This window comes from Pocillopora damicornis, chromosome 3 (assembly GCF_964200805.1).
Source record: "Pocillopora damicornis chromosome 3, jaPocDami1.2, whole genome shotgun sequence".
Taxonomy (NCBI): domain Eukaryota; kingdom Metazoa; phylum Cnidaria; class Anthozoa; order Scleractinia; family Pocilloporidae; genus Pocillopora; species Pocillopora damicornis.
Genome location: NC_142672.1, coordinates 17897638 through 17911580, shown reverse-complemented (window position 1 = coordinate 17911580; position 13943 = coordinate 17897638). Strand labels below are relative to the sequence as shown.

General features: G+C 38.0%; 1 protein-coding gene across 1 annotated transcript in view; it reads left to right on the top strand.

Moving 5' to 3' along the window:
- The window catches only part of LOC113668527 (uncharacterized), a 57542-nt gene extending 44856 nt beyond the window's left edge, over positions 1-12686 (top strand). Inside the window, exons 46-56 of the mRNA XM_027184443.2 lie at positions 4841-4944; positions 5268-5370; positions 5765-5918; positions 6532-6598; positions 7154-7220; positions 7286-7374; positions 10430-10556; positions 11112-11153; positions 11977-12036; positions 12128-12176; positions 12387-12686. Of these exons, the coding sequence (XP_027040244.2) occupies positions 4841-4944; positions 5268-5370; positions 5765-5918; positions 6532-6598; positions 7154-7220; positions 7286-7374; positions 10430-10556; positions 11112-11153; positions 11977-12036; positions 12128-12176; positions 12387-12454 (930 nt within the window). The 3' untranslated portion in view covers positions 12455-12686. The remainder of the gene's footprint in view (positions 1-4840; positions 4945-5267; positions 5371-5764; positions 5919-6531; positions 6599-7153; positions 7221-7285; positions 7375-10429; positions 10557-11111; positions 11154-11976; positions 12037-12127; positions 12177-12386) is intronic.
- Positions 12687-13943: the final 1257 nt, after the last annotated feature.

The following is a 13943-nucleotide window of genomic DNA, read 5'->3' as shown; positions in this document are numbered from 1 at the left end:
GTTTGAAAACAACATTGAGAAGAATACCTCGGATGAGAGTGCAAGGTTGACATTTCTACTTCAGCATGGTATTGGCCATGCTAATGCCATCAAGAGTTGTGTCACCATGGATCCCGCGTCTGGGTGCCAAACAGCAAGGAAAGTGCTTAAAGAGCGTTTAGGTCACCCCTTTAAAATTGCCACTTCCCACGTCAACCAGGCAACCCGTGGACCGCCTGTGAAGCCTAACGATCGGAAAGGATTACAGACCTTTGCAGATCAATTAAAAGACTGTCTAACCGTGTTGGGGTCAATTGGATGTTTAGATGAAATTAATAGTGCTGATAGTTTAAGGAAGATGATTGATCGTCTCCCCTTCCCAGGGTGCATCATTTTTCAAGTTTTGTTTCAGAAAGAGCCCGAGCTGCTAACAGTCCAGTCTAGTGGCATACTTTATAGCGAAGAAGATAAAGGCAAAAATGATACATCGGATAGAAAGCTGAGACCTCCAGATACAATGACGACTTCTCACTTAACGTATGCAAACTCTGGAAGACCCAATTCCATTGTACCATGTGGAAGAAAAATTTGGAATCGTTAGCCCTCCCGGAGACAAAGAAGTAGTGGGAATGGGAAATGTTTTCTTTGCGACGAACCTCATCCATTATTGAATTGTGAAATGTTTATGCAGAAATTTAAGAAAACAAACGACACTTTTTAAAAACATGTCTTGACAGTTCTTCTGTCATCTTCAGTTCTGATTTTACAAAGTAAAAAGTTGAATTTAAAGTGTATAACAAAATGCTGAAAGAAATCCTTTGAAGGTCGAATGAAGATAATTCGTGACGCAAGACTCTGCAGCAATTGTTTATAAGTGAGACACTTTGCAAGTGGATACATGCAGAAGAGTGGATGTTACGTCGAATGTTATACTGGAAAACACAGGACTGTTATTCAGCCGCCGGAGCGTTCCTTAACGACGAGGCAAAGTAAAGAGACGAACAACGACGACGTCAATGAAGCTAGCCCGACAACCACTCCAATGAGGACCGGCGTCCGCAAACTGGGAAGTAACACTAGTGCAGTTAGTAGAAAAGTACGTTTGAGAATCGTCTCTGTGAGAGTGCAAGGAAAGCAACCAGGATAAGCAGTGGAGACATACGCATTGTTAGACAATGGTTCCGATGTGTCACTTTGCGATGACAGGCTAATCCAAGTGTTAGGTCTTAGTGTAATCTGAAGGAATTTCTACCTAACAACGCACGAGAGGAGAAACAGTGCAAGTACAGGATTCGAAGTTAACCTGATTGTCAATTCACTTGACACTGGATCAAGTTAAGAAGAACCTTAAGTTTGGACAGTCAAGCGTCTCAACATTGCATAGCAAAGAATACCAACAGACCAAGATGTAAGCAAATGGCCTCATCTGAACGGAATTGAAATCCAGAAATTGAGAACAAGGAGGTCCCTTTAACTCATTGGATGCAACGCACCTGAAGCTTTGAGTTCTCGAAGCGAGACGTGGTAATAAATGTGATCCAGTGGGTATTCGATCATTAGTTGGCTGGACGATACTAGGACCAACCCAAAATATTGGAGATCAGGACAGCGTGGATGTGAACTTCATACGCTTGGAAGGCCACAATGATGATAAAATCCGTCTAAAGCAGGTAGAGAAGTTTTGGACGACTGACTTTGTCGATTCAATATCGAGTACGAAGGTGTGTCTAGAGAAGGTAAACAAGCCTTAAGAATAATGGAGGGATCTTCCAAGTTTGTGTCTGGTCATTACCAAATAGCACTTCCGTGGCGAAAACAACCTCCACATTTGCCAAACAACAAACTTCTTGCAGTTCAAACATTACAACTGTTGAAGAAGAATTTCTTCGTGATTCCAAATTATTTGAAAGATACAAGAGGACTATTCATGACTACATCACAAAGGACTACGCCCAACGAGTATCTGAAAAAGAGCTGGGTGCCGATGGCAAGCCTCTCTGGTTTCTTTTACACAATGCTGTCTTCAATCCTAATAGGCCTAGGAAACCGAGAGTAGCGTTTGACTGCGCAGCTCGATGCAAAGGGTCATCGTTTAATGACCTACTACCAAGTGGTCCAGACTTGACAAACAGCCTACTTAGTGTCCTCTTAAGGTTTCGTCAGGAACCAGTAGCTCTCTCTTCAGACATTGAAGCCATGTTCCATCGAGTAATGGTTGATCCAAACGATTTTGATGCCTCAAGGTTCCCTTGGTGGCTTGGCGATGACTTTTCTAGCTTATCTGTTGAGTACATATTGTAAGTACATCTTTTTGGTAGCATGTCTTCACTAAGTTGTGCTAGTTTTGGTCTTCGAAAGACGGCTCAAGACAGTTCAGAAGACTTTGGCCACGAAGTTATCGACACAGGAGTGAAGAACTTTTTTGTGGACGAATGTTTGAAGTCGGTGCAATCAAATAAAGTCGCTAGTAAATTGAGAGAAGATTTGTGCCTTGCTGTCAAGAAATAGATTACGATTAACCAAATGATTGTGTAACCGGAGGGACGTCCTTGAAACTATTCCAACTTCAGACAGAGCTTCATCAATTTTGGATTTGGACTTAAATTCTGACTCACCTCTTATTGAGAGAACCCTTGATGTTCAATGAACATGGAACATGGATAGCAATATGTTCACCATCAAGATGATACCAAAAGATAAGCTCTTTACACGAAGAGGGATTCTATCAGTGACCAGCTCTATTTATAATCCACTTACCATGGTATCACCAATCACCTTACAAGCGGAAAAGCTCCCTCAAGATCTCTGCAAACAAGGACTCATATGGGATGAAAGGATACGAAGAGATAAATCTCAGTTTTTGGAGAACGAATCAGACGTTACAAGAAGAATTTCAGTTAAAATTCGACAAGACAGTGTTCTGGTCAGACTCCACAGCCCCCCTCCAATATATCAAGAACGAAGACAAACGATTCTACACGTTTGTGGCCAATCTCCTGGTAGTGATATAAGATGACTCAAAACCTTCTCAGCGAAACCTCGTGCCAGCCAAGGTAAAGGAGTTTTTTAAAGAGGGAAGTTTGATTCAGAGGCCCTAAGTTTTTGTAGGAAAGTGGAAAATCATGGCCCACACCTATCGAGTCTCATCAGTCAGCATTTCCGATGAAGACTCAGATGTCAGAGGTCAAGCTCAAACGAAGCATGTTACTCTCATGGAGGATAAACGACCACTGAAGCTAATGGCTCTGCAATATTCGTCATGGTTTAAGCTCAGTAAGGGAGTTGCTTGGCTTCTGGGATTTGGAAAATTCCGTAAAAGCAAGAGGTGCGTACAAGAGGACGCTGCTGGTCCTTCACACTAGGGAGGCTGTCTCTAGACGAATTACGACATGCAGAGGCTCAAATCATCAAGTACGTGCAAAATAAGCCTTATCGTCAGTGGTTAAAGCCCTCTTGACGTAAACCCACGAGGATACAAGAAGCGTAAATTAAAAATAATCGGCTCATTTGGTTCGGTGTACTAGATGAGACCATTTCTGGGTGGAGAGGGAATGTTAAGAGTTGGTGATAGACTTGAAAATTCAACGTTGGAGCACCAATATAGAAAGATCAATCTCTGTTACCCTCATAGAACCATGATGCGAAGCTGCTTATTATGTATGTTCATGAGTCGATAGGACATTTAAGCCAATTTCAAAGCTGTGTTTCCTCGAACAGGAGAGATTACTTCTGTCGAAGGCCTCTATCTATTTAATTTGCCTGACAATCGTGTTGTTTATTAAAAGTGAGAAAGCCTTGGAATTTGTGGGTAAGATCTGCGTGAACTTTGAACACTACCGGACTAACTAAAGAGACTCTTATGTTATTTACTATTTGAATTTTAGTCGCCCAACACTTAAAGTGAACTCAATTTTAGTTCAGGGCTGAACTGCAGCAACTAGAATTTGCATTTCTAATTATTGTCAGGTAACTGGGAAACGATTTTCAATTGAATTACTATTGTGATGTTGTGTCTCCAATTAAATTCGGGTTCGTGCGTGAGTTTGTGTAAGAAAGAAGTAACGTCGGTAGCGTTTTATTTCTCGCCAGTATAAGCGTTGTTTTCGTGAGATAGTTTTCAACGGTAATTGATTTCAGCTTAGTCAGCGTTTCGTTAGTTTTTGCTGGCGCCGTGTTATTTTTATTTGAGAATTTTTCTATCGTACGTGGTTACGCCACAAATTGTAAGTTGGTTTCTATTTCATGTAGCTTTGACGTTATTCTTGTTTTTATTATATTTGTACTTAGATATTTGTATCAATTATTTATTTTAAAGCGAATCACATTTACACATCCACACATCTTTGCAACCAAATATATTTGTCTATCTGGGAATTAGATTAAACGTGCATCCAGGTTGTGGCGTTCAACGTGTAGTATTTAGCTTCAGTATCCGGTCTTGCTTTTTCGTGTTTTTTGCGTTGCATTAGCCGATACTTAGGGGAAAATGATACATCGCTTTTTGTTGCCGTTTTTCTCAACTTCATCGTAGTATTACACCATTTTTATCTAATTTCAAGCTTAAAATTTAGCAATCAGTAAGAGACAGTATCTTAGTTACAAACACGAATTCAGCTATAATCAGAAGGTACTCTGAATATTTTTCAAAAAATGCACTGCATCGTCTCTATAAAAGTCTCAATTTAACAAATTGAAATGCTGAAAATTTTAAGAATAACGTTTGGTTAATCACAATCTAATTGCACTACGTTTTGTGATATAATGAACTAAACATCATCCCTTTACTCTGAAGACTATTTTTTATTAATCATCTATTCATTATTTATTATCACCTGTCTTCGTTTTAACGTTTTATTTTTAGGTGTCCCCAAAAGATCAATTTGCTCTGGGGATTATCACTTACATTGGGTGTTCAATATCACTGGTGTCTCTTGCCTCTGCCATAATGATATTTCTATATCTAAGGTTTGTGAATTTTTTCAGTTTATTTATTTTAGCCTATGACAGAAAGCATAGTACAAGTTCAAGCTGCTATAACTAAAATGCATTGTTTGGTTGTTATAGTATTTGTCTTTTTTTTAAATGTAAAAGAATCTGACTGAAACATCATTCACTTAACAGTAACGAGGGGCTTAAACCTCATCTGAGCGAGTGGTAATAAAGGAAAATTCTGTGCAATCAATCACACTCCAAACGACATGTTTCCACGAAAATCAGTACGCTCCAGTCTGATTCTTCTTCGTGTTCGGAACGTGAAAAGAAACGTTTTCACTTCTTTCTTTTGTTAGGTCGTTAACGGACATCAGATACCAAATTCATCTCCACCTATGCATTGCCTTGGCAATGGCTCAAGTGGTTTTTCTTGTGGGAATAACAGCAACAGAAAGAAAGGTAAGATCTATGTTTCTCTCTGAATGAGAGAAAAAATCATATCAAATACGACAATTTTGAAACATTGCCGACTCAAACCTCTTCTTTCTAGTAAAGAATATCATAATATGTAAATAAAATAAAAGAGTCGGACACAAAGCATAGTTACCTCCTTCTGATCACCACAATTAAGTTATCCAGCTGTAATCCAGGAATCAGACAATTATTGAGAATTCATTCAGCACCTCTGTTTTCCCAGGAATGTGTGACTTTTGCGTCTCACCTCTGAAAACGTCAAAATAGTTGACAGAAGACAAAATTGATTCACAATTTTTTTCCTTAAAGTATATGTTCGAAAGCTGGATACAGACAAAGTTGAGGAATAAATCATTTATAAAATTATATTGTTTTCCAGTGGTTATGTGCATTAGTAGCTGTTCTTCTACATTACCTGTACACCGCAAGCTTCGCTTGGATGAGTGCAGAAGGACTGCATCTTTATTTCAAGATCGTCGCTGTCTTTAATCTCCAAAATCTCAAATTCATTTACTATGCTGTTTTTGGCTGGGGTGAGTACATATTAACGATTTTGGAAGAAATAGTCGGTCGTGTAGATCTTTATGGACTGTTGAAAATGTATAACTGACGTTTTCCGTGAAAGACGATTTTTTTCCTTTCGCCGAAAAATTATTATTTCGTTAATTGAGGAGAACACGAATTATTATTTTTCTCTCTTTTTTCCCTTGTATTATTCATTTTTTAAGAAAGCTAGAAGCAAAATTTGATGACTTTTTTCAAAGCTCGTCAGATGTATACCTTCAAAAGAAAAAAGGAATCGATGAAAGTCACATATTTTAATGAGGTAATCGGTTAGACGTCCTCGTTACAGATTATAAAAATTCTTGTCTCTATAGAGAAGTAAGACGAAGATTGTGAAGACTGGACTATGAGCAGACTATGAGCAGACCAACGGTAGAAACAGAGAAAATTCAAAATTGAAGACAGAAGATGATAGCAAAAAGCACATAAGATCTATCGTTAATAAATGTTTTACGAATAGTGATCTCAAGTTTTGTTTTACATTGTGCGTTTAAATGCTTTATTCTAATTAGTAAGTCGAAGACAAATCTGATGCCATTATATACAAAACGGAAGCTAATATTGGTATTATTGTTTGCTCAGGATCTCCCATCATTGTTGTTGGAATATCTGCCATTACCAGAACGGAAGGATATGGTACAAGAAATACGTATGTAATACAACTTGGTACTCGATAATGAATTCATATGATTTCAATAATTCATAGGATTTTTAGTTACAATTTTCTCTCGGTGACTGAATTAACCAAACCTGTACATATATTTGGTATTCAGTCACTAGCTCTTGTAACCTGTGCAAGATAGTGTCTAAATACAAGGAATACACCCCTTCTCCACATTGCTGGCTGTAACATGTATGACGCACTGATTGGGGAAGTGAAGCTATCCAATTACAGATACCAACATATTTGAATTTACACAAATAGAAATATTCAGAACAAAAAAGGAAGAAAAGTATAGTCTCTTCTCATAGCAAGAAACAACCTACAAAAATAGAAAGCTCACCCTCTAGTCATCATTTGTTTTCAAGAACACCTCAAACGTATTTTATTAGGCAACTTTGACTCTCGTCCATTTTTTACGTCGCCTTGAATCTGATCCACGTCAATCAAACGATCCATGAGGGTGTTACTAGAACAAGATGTAAGAAGAAACGATAAAGGGCACTGAAATCACATTTTCGTAATGAAGTTAAATTTCATCAGGTGCTGGCTGTCATTGGACAAGGGACTCATTTGGTCGTTTGTTGGACCAGTCGCAGCCATAATTTTGGTGAGTATTTCCACGACCAGATACATTTTGATGAATTTTGATACTAACACTATTCGCTTTTGAAGTTTAACCTGTCCATGCTTGGAATGACGATAAAAGTTTTGGTTTCCTTGACTGATGTGGCCGAGAGTAACGTACAGAAAAACTCTCTGAGGTAAAACTTTGTTTAAAATACTGATTTATTGATACGGCTGCATTGCTGTGGTCGCAGTTCGTTCCGTTTTGCTACCTAAACCCCCGGAACAGTCTACTGAGAGAGTTTTCCTCACACGAAATAAGTGCTCTTATTATCCAACTGCACAAAGCAGAGTACAAATAACGCGCGAATAGAGTACAAATACCTTGCGATATTGTACGGTTATTTGGACAGTTGTTTATTTTGCACTATAAAGATTCTGTTTGACAGGTTGGCTACACTTGCATATGTTGTTGTTTCAAAGGAGAAAAAAAATGGATGAAATTTTCGCATCCGCGGATTGTGACTGTGTTGACCTGCTTCCTTCTTTCGAACTAAGTTTGAAATTTTGACCAGTAATGATAGAGAAAGCGTTTCTCCCAATGAAGACCTACTACACGATGCTAATATAGGTGAATTCATCGAGCAAAACAAGAACATAAACACTGCGAAGAAGACGAAGACTGACCTTAATGTACGGAAAAGGTGGTTTACCTCCATTGGCGAAGAAAGAGGACTTGAGAATATCCCACCCAGTAAAATATAGTAAATATCAAGAAGTAAGACTGTACTGAGTTCGAGCCAAGTAGGCTAACATCCTTCCACAGATGTATTGTCCGCCATTTACGTGACCACGAAAAGCCTTACTGCCTTTTGAACGATATAGAATTTTCAAAGTCAAGAGTAACACTTGAGTCTAAAAGGAAACAGCTTCGCCAAGATGGAAAAAGGCCGCCTTCCAACAAGCTTGGTCTCAGAGAATCAGAAACGGAGAAGCGGTGGTCTACAAATCAACTCCGCGAGCACTGTCTAGAGGCTCTTATCTGTACAGTGTGGTTATACAACACGATGCACTTTGTTTGGAGGGCAAGAGATGAACGTCGAAGATTCTTGCTGGGAGACCTGGAGCTCTGAAAAACAAGAAACAGTGTCAAAGAATTTCGTTCCGAAAGGTATTTCAATCATTGGATGTATACGACGGGCGGTAAAAGGTGTCCACTAAAGTTTTTCAAGGGTTATCTCGTTAAGCGACCTGCTGAAATGAGAAATCCAGATGACCTTTTTTACTTTGCTGTGAAAAAACCTACAACCGATGTCTGGTTCAAAAAGCAACCACTCGGAGTACATTCTCTTGACAATTTCATGAAGAGTATGGCTCGAGCACACTAACCATCCTGCGCGCCGTACGATGATCACTATGGTGGGAAAAGAGAACGTAAACCTGCTTCACATCTTGCAATTGCCGGGATACAAGAATCTTAAGCCAATCGAAAGCTACCCAGCAGTTTTTGAAGAGCAACAAAAGATGTTCTTTTTCGATTAGCCAGTGCTCAAGCGGTAGATAAGCAATGAAATGTGTAAGCTGACACAATTCACCCATAACGCAATACGTCTCTGTGTACTACTACTAGTACAGGTTTGAGCCAACCAGTTTCGAACTCCTTCTCTGATGGCGTATTTAACAAATGCACTATTGTTCTTGGTTCACAGTCTCCAGCCCCTCATGTGCCGGCAGCGATTCCTGCGAAGCATAGTCACCATGTGATTGAGTCTGATGATGAAAATGAAATATGATTTTGGATATTATTTTTTTTATGCTTAGAGCTAGTCCATGTCTTTGAGGGTTTGTCTCCCGGTAGATTCAATCAATGGGCAAACCGCCCAGGCAGGACATTCGACTGAACTATTACTAACACATCTCACAGAAACGTGGAGAAAAACACACGACTCAGGATCCGCGGCTGCAGTAGTCTTTGTAGATTTCAAAAAGGCCATTGACAGTGTTTCTCATTCTATCTTGTTTATGAAACTCAAGAGATTAAAATTCTTTCCGCGTTAACCGATTTGTATTTTGATGTGATTCTGCTCTCATTGTCCTATGGTCTCAAGCTAGTCTTATGGGGATCATGCTGTAACAGCGAAATGCTTCAGTCATCAGAACGGCTCCATTACAGAGCAGCTAGACTTATTTTAAACCTTCCCAATGATATGGAGTCATGCCAAGTACTGAAACAAGCACAATGGTGTAACCTGTATTCTTACTTCAAACCTGTATTTTTTATTTGTATCCATAAAGCGTATCACGAGAAACTTCCGCGCCTGAACACCTGCTACATGAAAGACTCCCTCCACTCATAGGCGCGCTACTCTGGAACTGCTTGACACGCAAACATCCCCTGTTATGGGAGCCTCGAGCGGAAACTGAGATTATTGGATAGTTTTAGGAATATTTACCTTCAAAGTGCATCTACATCCACATGCGCTTTCAAATCAGAAGACCTGTAAAGTTAAACCGAAAGACTGTAATTGGCATGAAATTTAGTTAATTTCACCCTTCTCGAGATGGCTGTATATCAGGTTCTTGACAAATTGTAAACTTTCGGAAGTCCGTTAGGACTTGAGATCCTTAGATATACGACCCAACAAACTTTATAGCTTTAAAAATTACCGTTTTAAAATAAAGGATTTGAAATAAAGGATCTTCTTGTTTGATAATGTAATGATTTCTCGCTTTTTTATGTCTATAAATAACTTGAAAAGCCATCAGCCTTTTTTTTTTATTCAAAACTGTTTTGGTGAGGGAGGGCGCGCTTGAAAACTTGCTCTAAATTCTGATTTGGTCATAAGTCACGGGGGGGGGGTATGTAATCATCATTTCACAAAAATGTTGATATTGAAATGAAATAACTATCTGCCATTAGATGCTCACTCATAAGGAGAACAAGTACTGATCTCTTGCAAAAGCAGAACGAAATATACGTGAGAAAATACCCAATTTTGTGACCTTGATTTAAGGTTTGCCTAACATCTCTGATCTCATTATTTATGCGTTAGAAAGTCTGGAATAAAAAATTTGTATGTGATCTCTGGTGGGAGCAGCGGTGGGAGTTTCACGTGTTTATGCTATTTCGTAAAACTGACCCGTCAGACTTCTCATCCTCAGCCCAGGCTAGGATCTTACTGCGTTCTTTAAAGGTTGGTTATGGAAGGTGTCACTAGCCTGCTGAATTATCATATATATTTTTCTCTTTAGATCTTGTATTAAGGCGGCTTTGATCTTGATGCCTTTGCTGGGTATATCGTGGATTTTTGGCCTTTTGAGTGTCAACTCTGGAACCATTGCATTTCAGTATTTGTTTGCTATAATGAATTCTTCACAGGTACGTTCTTTATCCAACAGATATGACACAATGATTAAGTAGCAAGTGTTTATAGTTAAGAATATTGAAAACATCTCTATTAACAGGCGAAACATGTATTTGAGGATACCACAAAAATGCATTGGGTGGAAATAGAATTTTACTGAAAAAAGAGGAAATCTGCTTTTGTTACGTAATATTTTTCCATAAATTATCTACTAATGGATGTTTGGCTTTTAACTTATGGGAGTAACAGTGTAGTTTTTAAAATCAAATTATTTCTCTAGTATCGACAACAAAGTATAGTAACTGGTTCAGCAAGTGACAGTGAGTGCGCAACACTCAGTGCTGTCTAATCCGGTGCTTCAGTTTGATGCTCTTCGTAGCCTCGCGCAAAGTTCAATATAACCTACATCGAAGTTTCTAGCTAAACTTGGTGAAATTTAATTTTTTTGTCGTCTCTAATATTAAAATAAACCACAAAGATTGCCACATCAATTAATGAATACAAAATTCTGCGTTTTTCATTCCCAGATTTTCCTTAAGGACGCCCTTAAAGTATTTTGTTTTTTCCAGGGTCTTTTCATCTTTATTTGTCACTGCATTGGCAATACGGAGGTAAGCTAACGGATTAAAAAATAAATCCCTATCATTGATCAATAATAACTGCGTCTATTGAAACAGAATAGAGAGTAAAATTTAGTTTACAACAACACAAACTGCCACCTCAGCCGAGCTGTCAAAGTATTAAGGTTTGCTAAAATAAGAACGCTCAAAATAACAACATTACTGCAAAGACCGCATGAAATGTAATTTCTGACGTCTGAATGACATGGGAACGAATTAGTCAGAAATTGGTATTCTGAAGGCACCTTAAAGAGGTGAGGGTGGCATCAAGGAAGTTTCGGGTTATTTAATGCTTGTAGCGAACGCATCCTGATACAATCTTAACTTTTGTACAATCAAACTAAGGGTTCTGCGAACAGAACCTGAGCTACGTCAGATACGAGAAAAAACACTATAAAACCACTATGAAACCACTCTTGATATGCAGCAAAAAAATATGTGGAAACGTATTCCTCATCTAATGCAGCAGCACAATACTCCGCAGAAAAGGTAAACTAACCTGATTACACAATAAATCACAAAAAAAACCCCAGATTGTAATGATATTCTACAGGAAGTTAGAAAAGAAAATTACAACAAATACGAAAAAAGAAAGTGGTCAAACATAAGACTGAACGACTTAGAATTACTTAATTTGCCGCGGAACACTTATATGTCTCGTGTGAGTTTAGTCAGAATATCTTCTCACTGTTGGGATGATCAAATCGTGTAAACACAAGAATTTATCAACAATGACCTCTGAGTCCGTTATTTTAACACAATCAAAATCACTATCTCTTTTAATTTTTGTGAATTTCATTATACTTTGTCCTAGGTTCGTGCGGCTTTGATTAGATCGAAGAAGAGACATTCCGTGAAAGTTTCAACTCAAAATGTAAGTTTGAATTAAACAAGAAACCTTTTTCGGGCCGTATAGAGAGTCAATTTGTTCAAGACGTTATGTGTTTTTCTGAAACCTCATTTAGCGGTGTTCCCGACAGATATCCTTGGACAAAATGAAGACCAAATCGAAAGGTAGTGCTTCTATCTTACTATTTCTACTTCACATTGCTAACTTACTTCTAAGGGCCAAAAAGAGGCAATAGTTGATAAAAAAAAGCTATTTCAAATACTTGTAACAGAAACATTTAAATCCTGTCTCTCAACCTCAATTAACTGGAAAGCTTTCGGAATGTTCAGTTATAGTTCGTTACATTGTTAAAACTTCTGTTATTTTCCTTGCAGTACTAAAACAATCGGAAGACCAGAAAAATCCAAAAACAGACATAGTGAAGGTGGAAGGGAGCCAATGAGTAGATATTTCATTTTAACGAAGAAACACTGTGAAACTTACTTTTCAGTATTGTTGATTTATTAGTAATCTAAATACAATCTTTTCCTCTTAAGAAATAAACCCGGAGCCTTGACATTCGAGTGTAACCTCAGGGAATCATGTGCAAGGATTGTTTTCATCAGCAACGTTATCTCCAAAAATTTCAAAATAAAAATAAAATTAAAAAACATTATAAAAAAAAAAAAAAAAAACTGCTCAGTTTAGCTTAGAGATATGGTGAAACCAACTCTTTCAAAATCGTATATAAAGGTTTCGTTTGTCCCGGCAAAAATTTTGAGTAACATTATCGCTAAAATGAACGCGCTCAATACAGGCGATGAAAACTTCCATTTGTACTATGTCTGTACATCCATAGGTTGAAAAACTGAAGGATAAATGGATCTCTTGATAGAGAAGCCATGAAGGTAAAACAACTATTCCACTCAAATGTAAATAATGGCAGTTATTTGCAAGTTTAATGTTATGTTATCCGTGACTCTCGTAGAATGTCAAACGTATCAGAATTAAAAAGGACAGAGAAAATCACATTATTGTTTCCAAATAATTGATTTAACGCCGTGCAAGCTCATAGAATAAAAATTTCCTTTGGAAAGAGATAATTAGAATCAAAGATATTTTGAACAAAGGCATTTTAGAAGCCCTCTCAAGTTTAAGTAACAGCTTAGATTATGATTCTCCATTGTCTATTGCAAATATGCGTTCTTTCGATTATAGAAGGTATGATCAATCTTTCATCTTACTCTTTAAATCTAAAGGAAAAATAAGCCTTATAGCATCTCTAATCTTTCCGAGTATCGTAAGACCCATTATCATTTAAGGAACAGAGGAAATAATCTTGTTTAACGCATTAATCATAATCGGCATTACCATCAGTCAATTGCTTACAAGATATCCCTTTTGTGGAATTAGCTCCCGTCACATCCCAAGCAGTCAACACACTTGAGTGACTTTCCCAAGAAGTTTCAATTTTTCTAGCCTGATATTTCAAATTTGAAGCCAGTATTTTAGTATTTTATTTTGCTTATTGCCATGTGTCTTAGACACGAGCCTCTAGCTCGAATACGCGGGGCAACCTGATCCCACGCATTGACATTCAAAAATCGATTGATTGAACACCAGTATCCAGGAAGTAACTTGCATCAGGTACCATGTAAAATGAACTTTTAACGTTTATAAACATAAATCTGAAGAGTTCAGATATAGAACAACAAGTGAGGGGCAAGCACTATCACGAGGCGTACGAACATTTTCTCAAAATGAAGTCTACCTTAAACGGCTCTCTGGGGTTCAAAGCTTCTCGGAGATATGAATCCTAAGAACACCACAGGCAACTGACATATACGCCTTAACGGGTGGCTCACAAGCCTCCCACCACAACTAAAAACGCACAATCGATTGCAGTCAGTTTAAATAGTTACTGCGTCGACAAGAATAAATACCGCTAAATA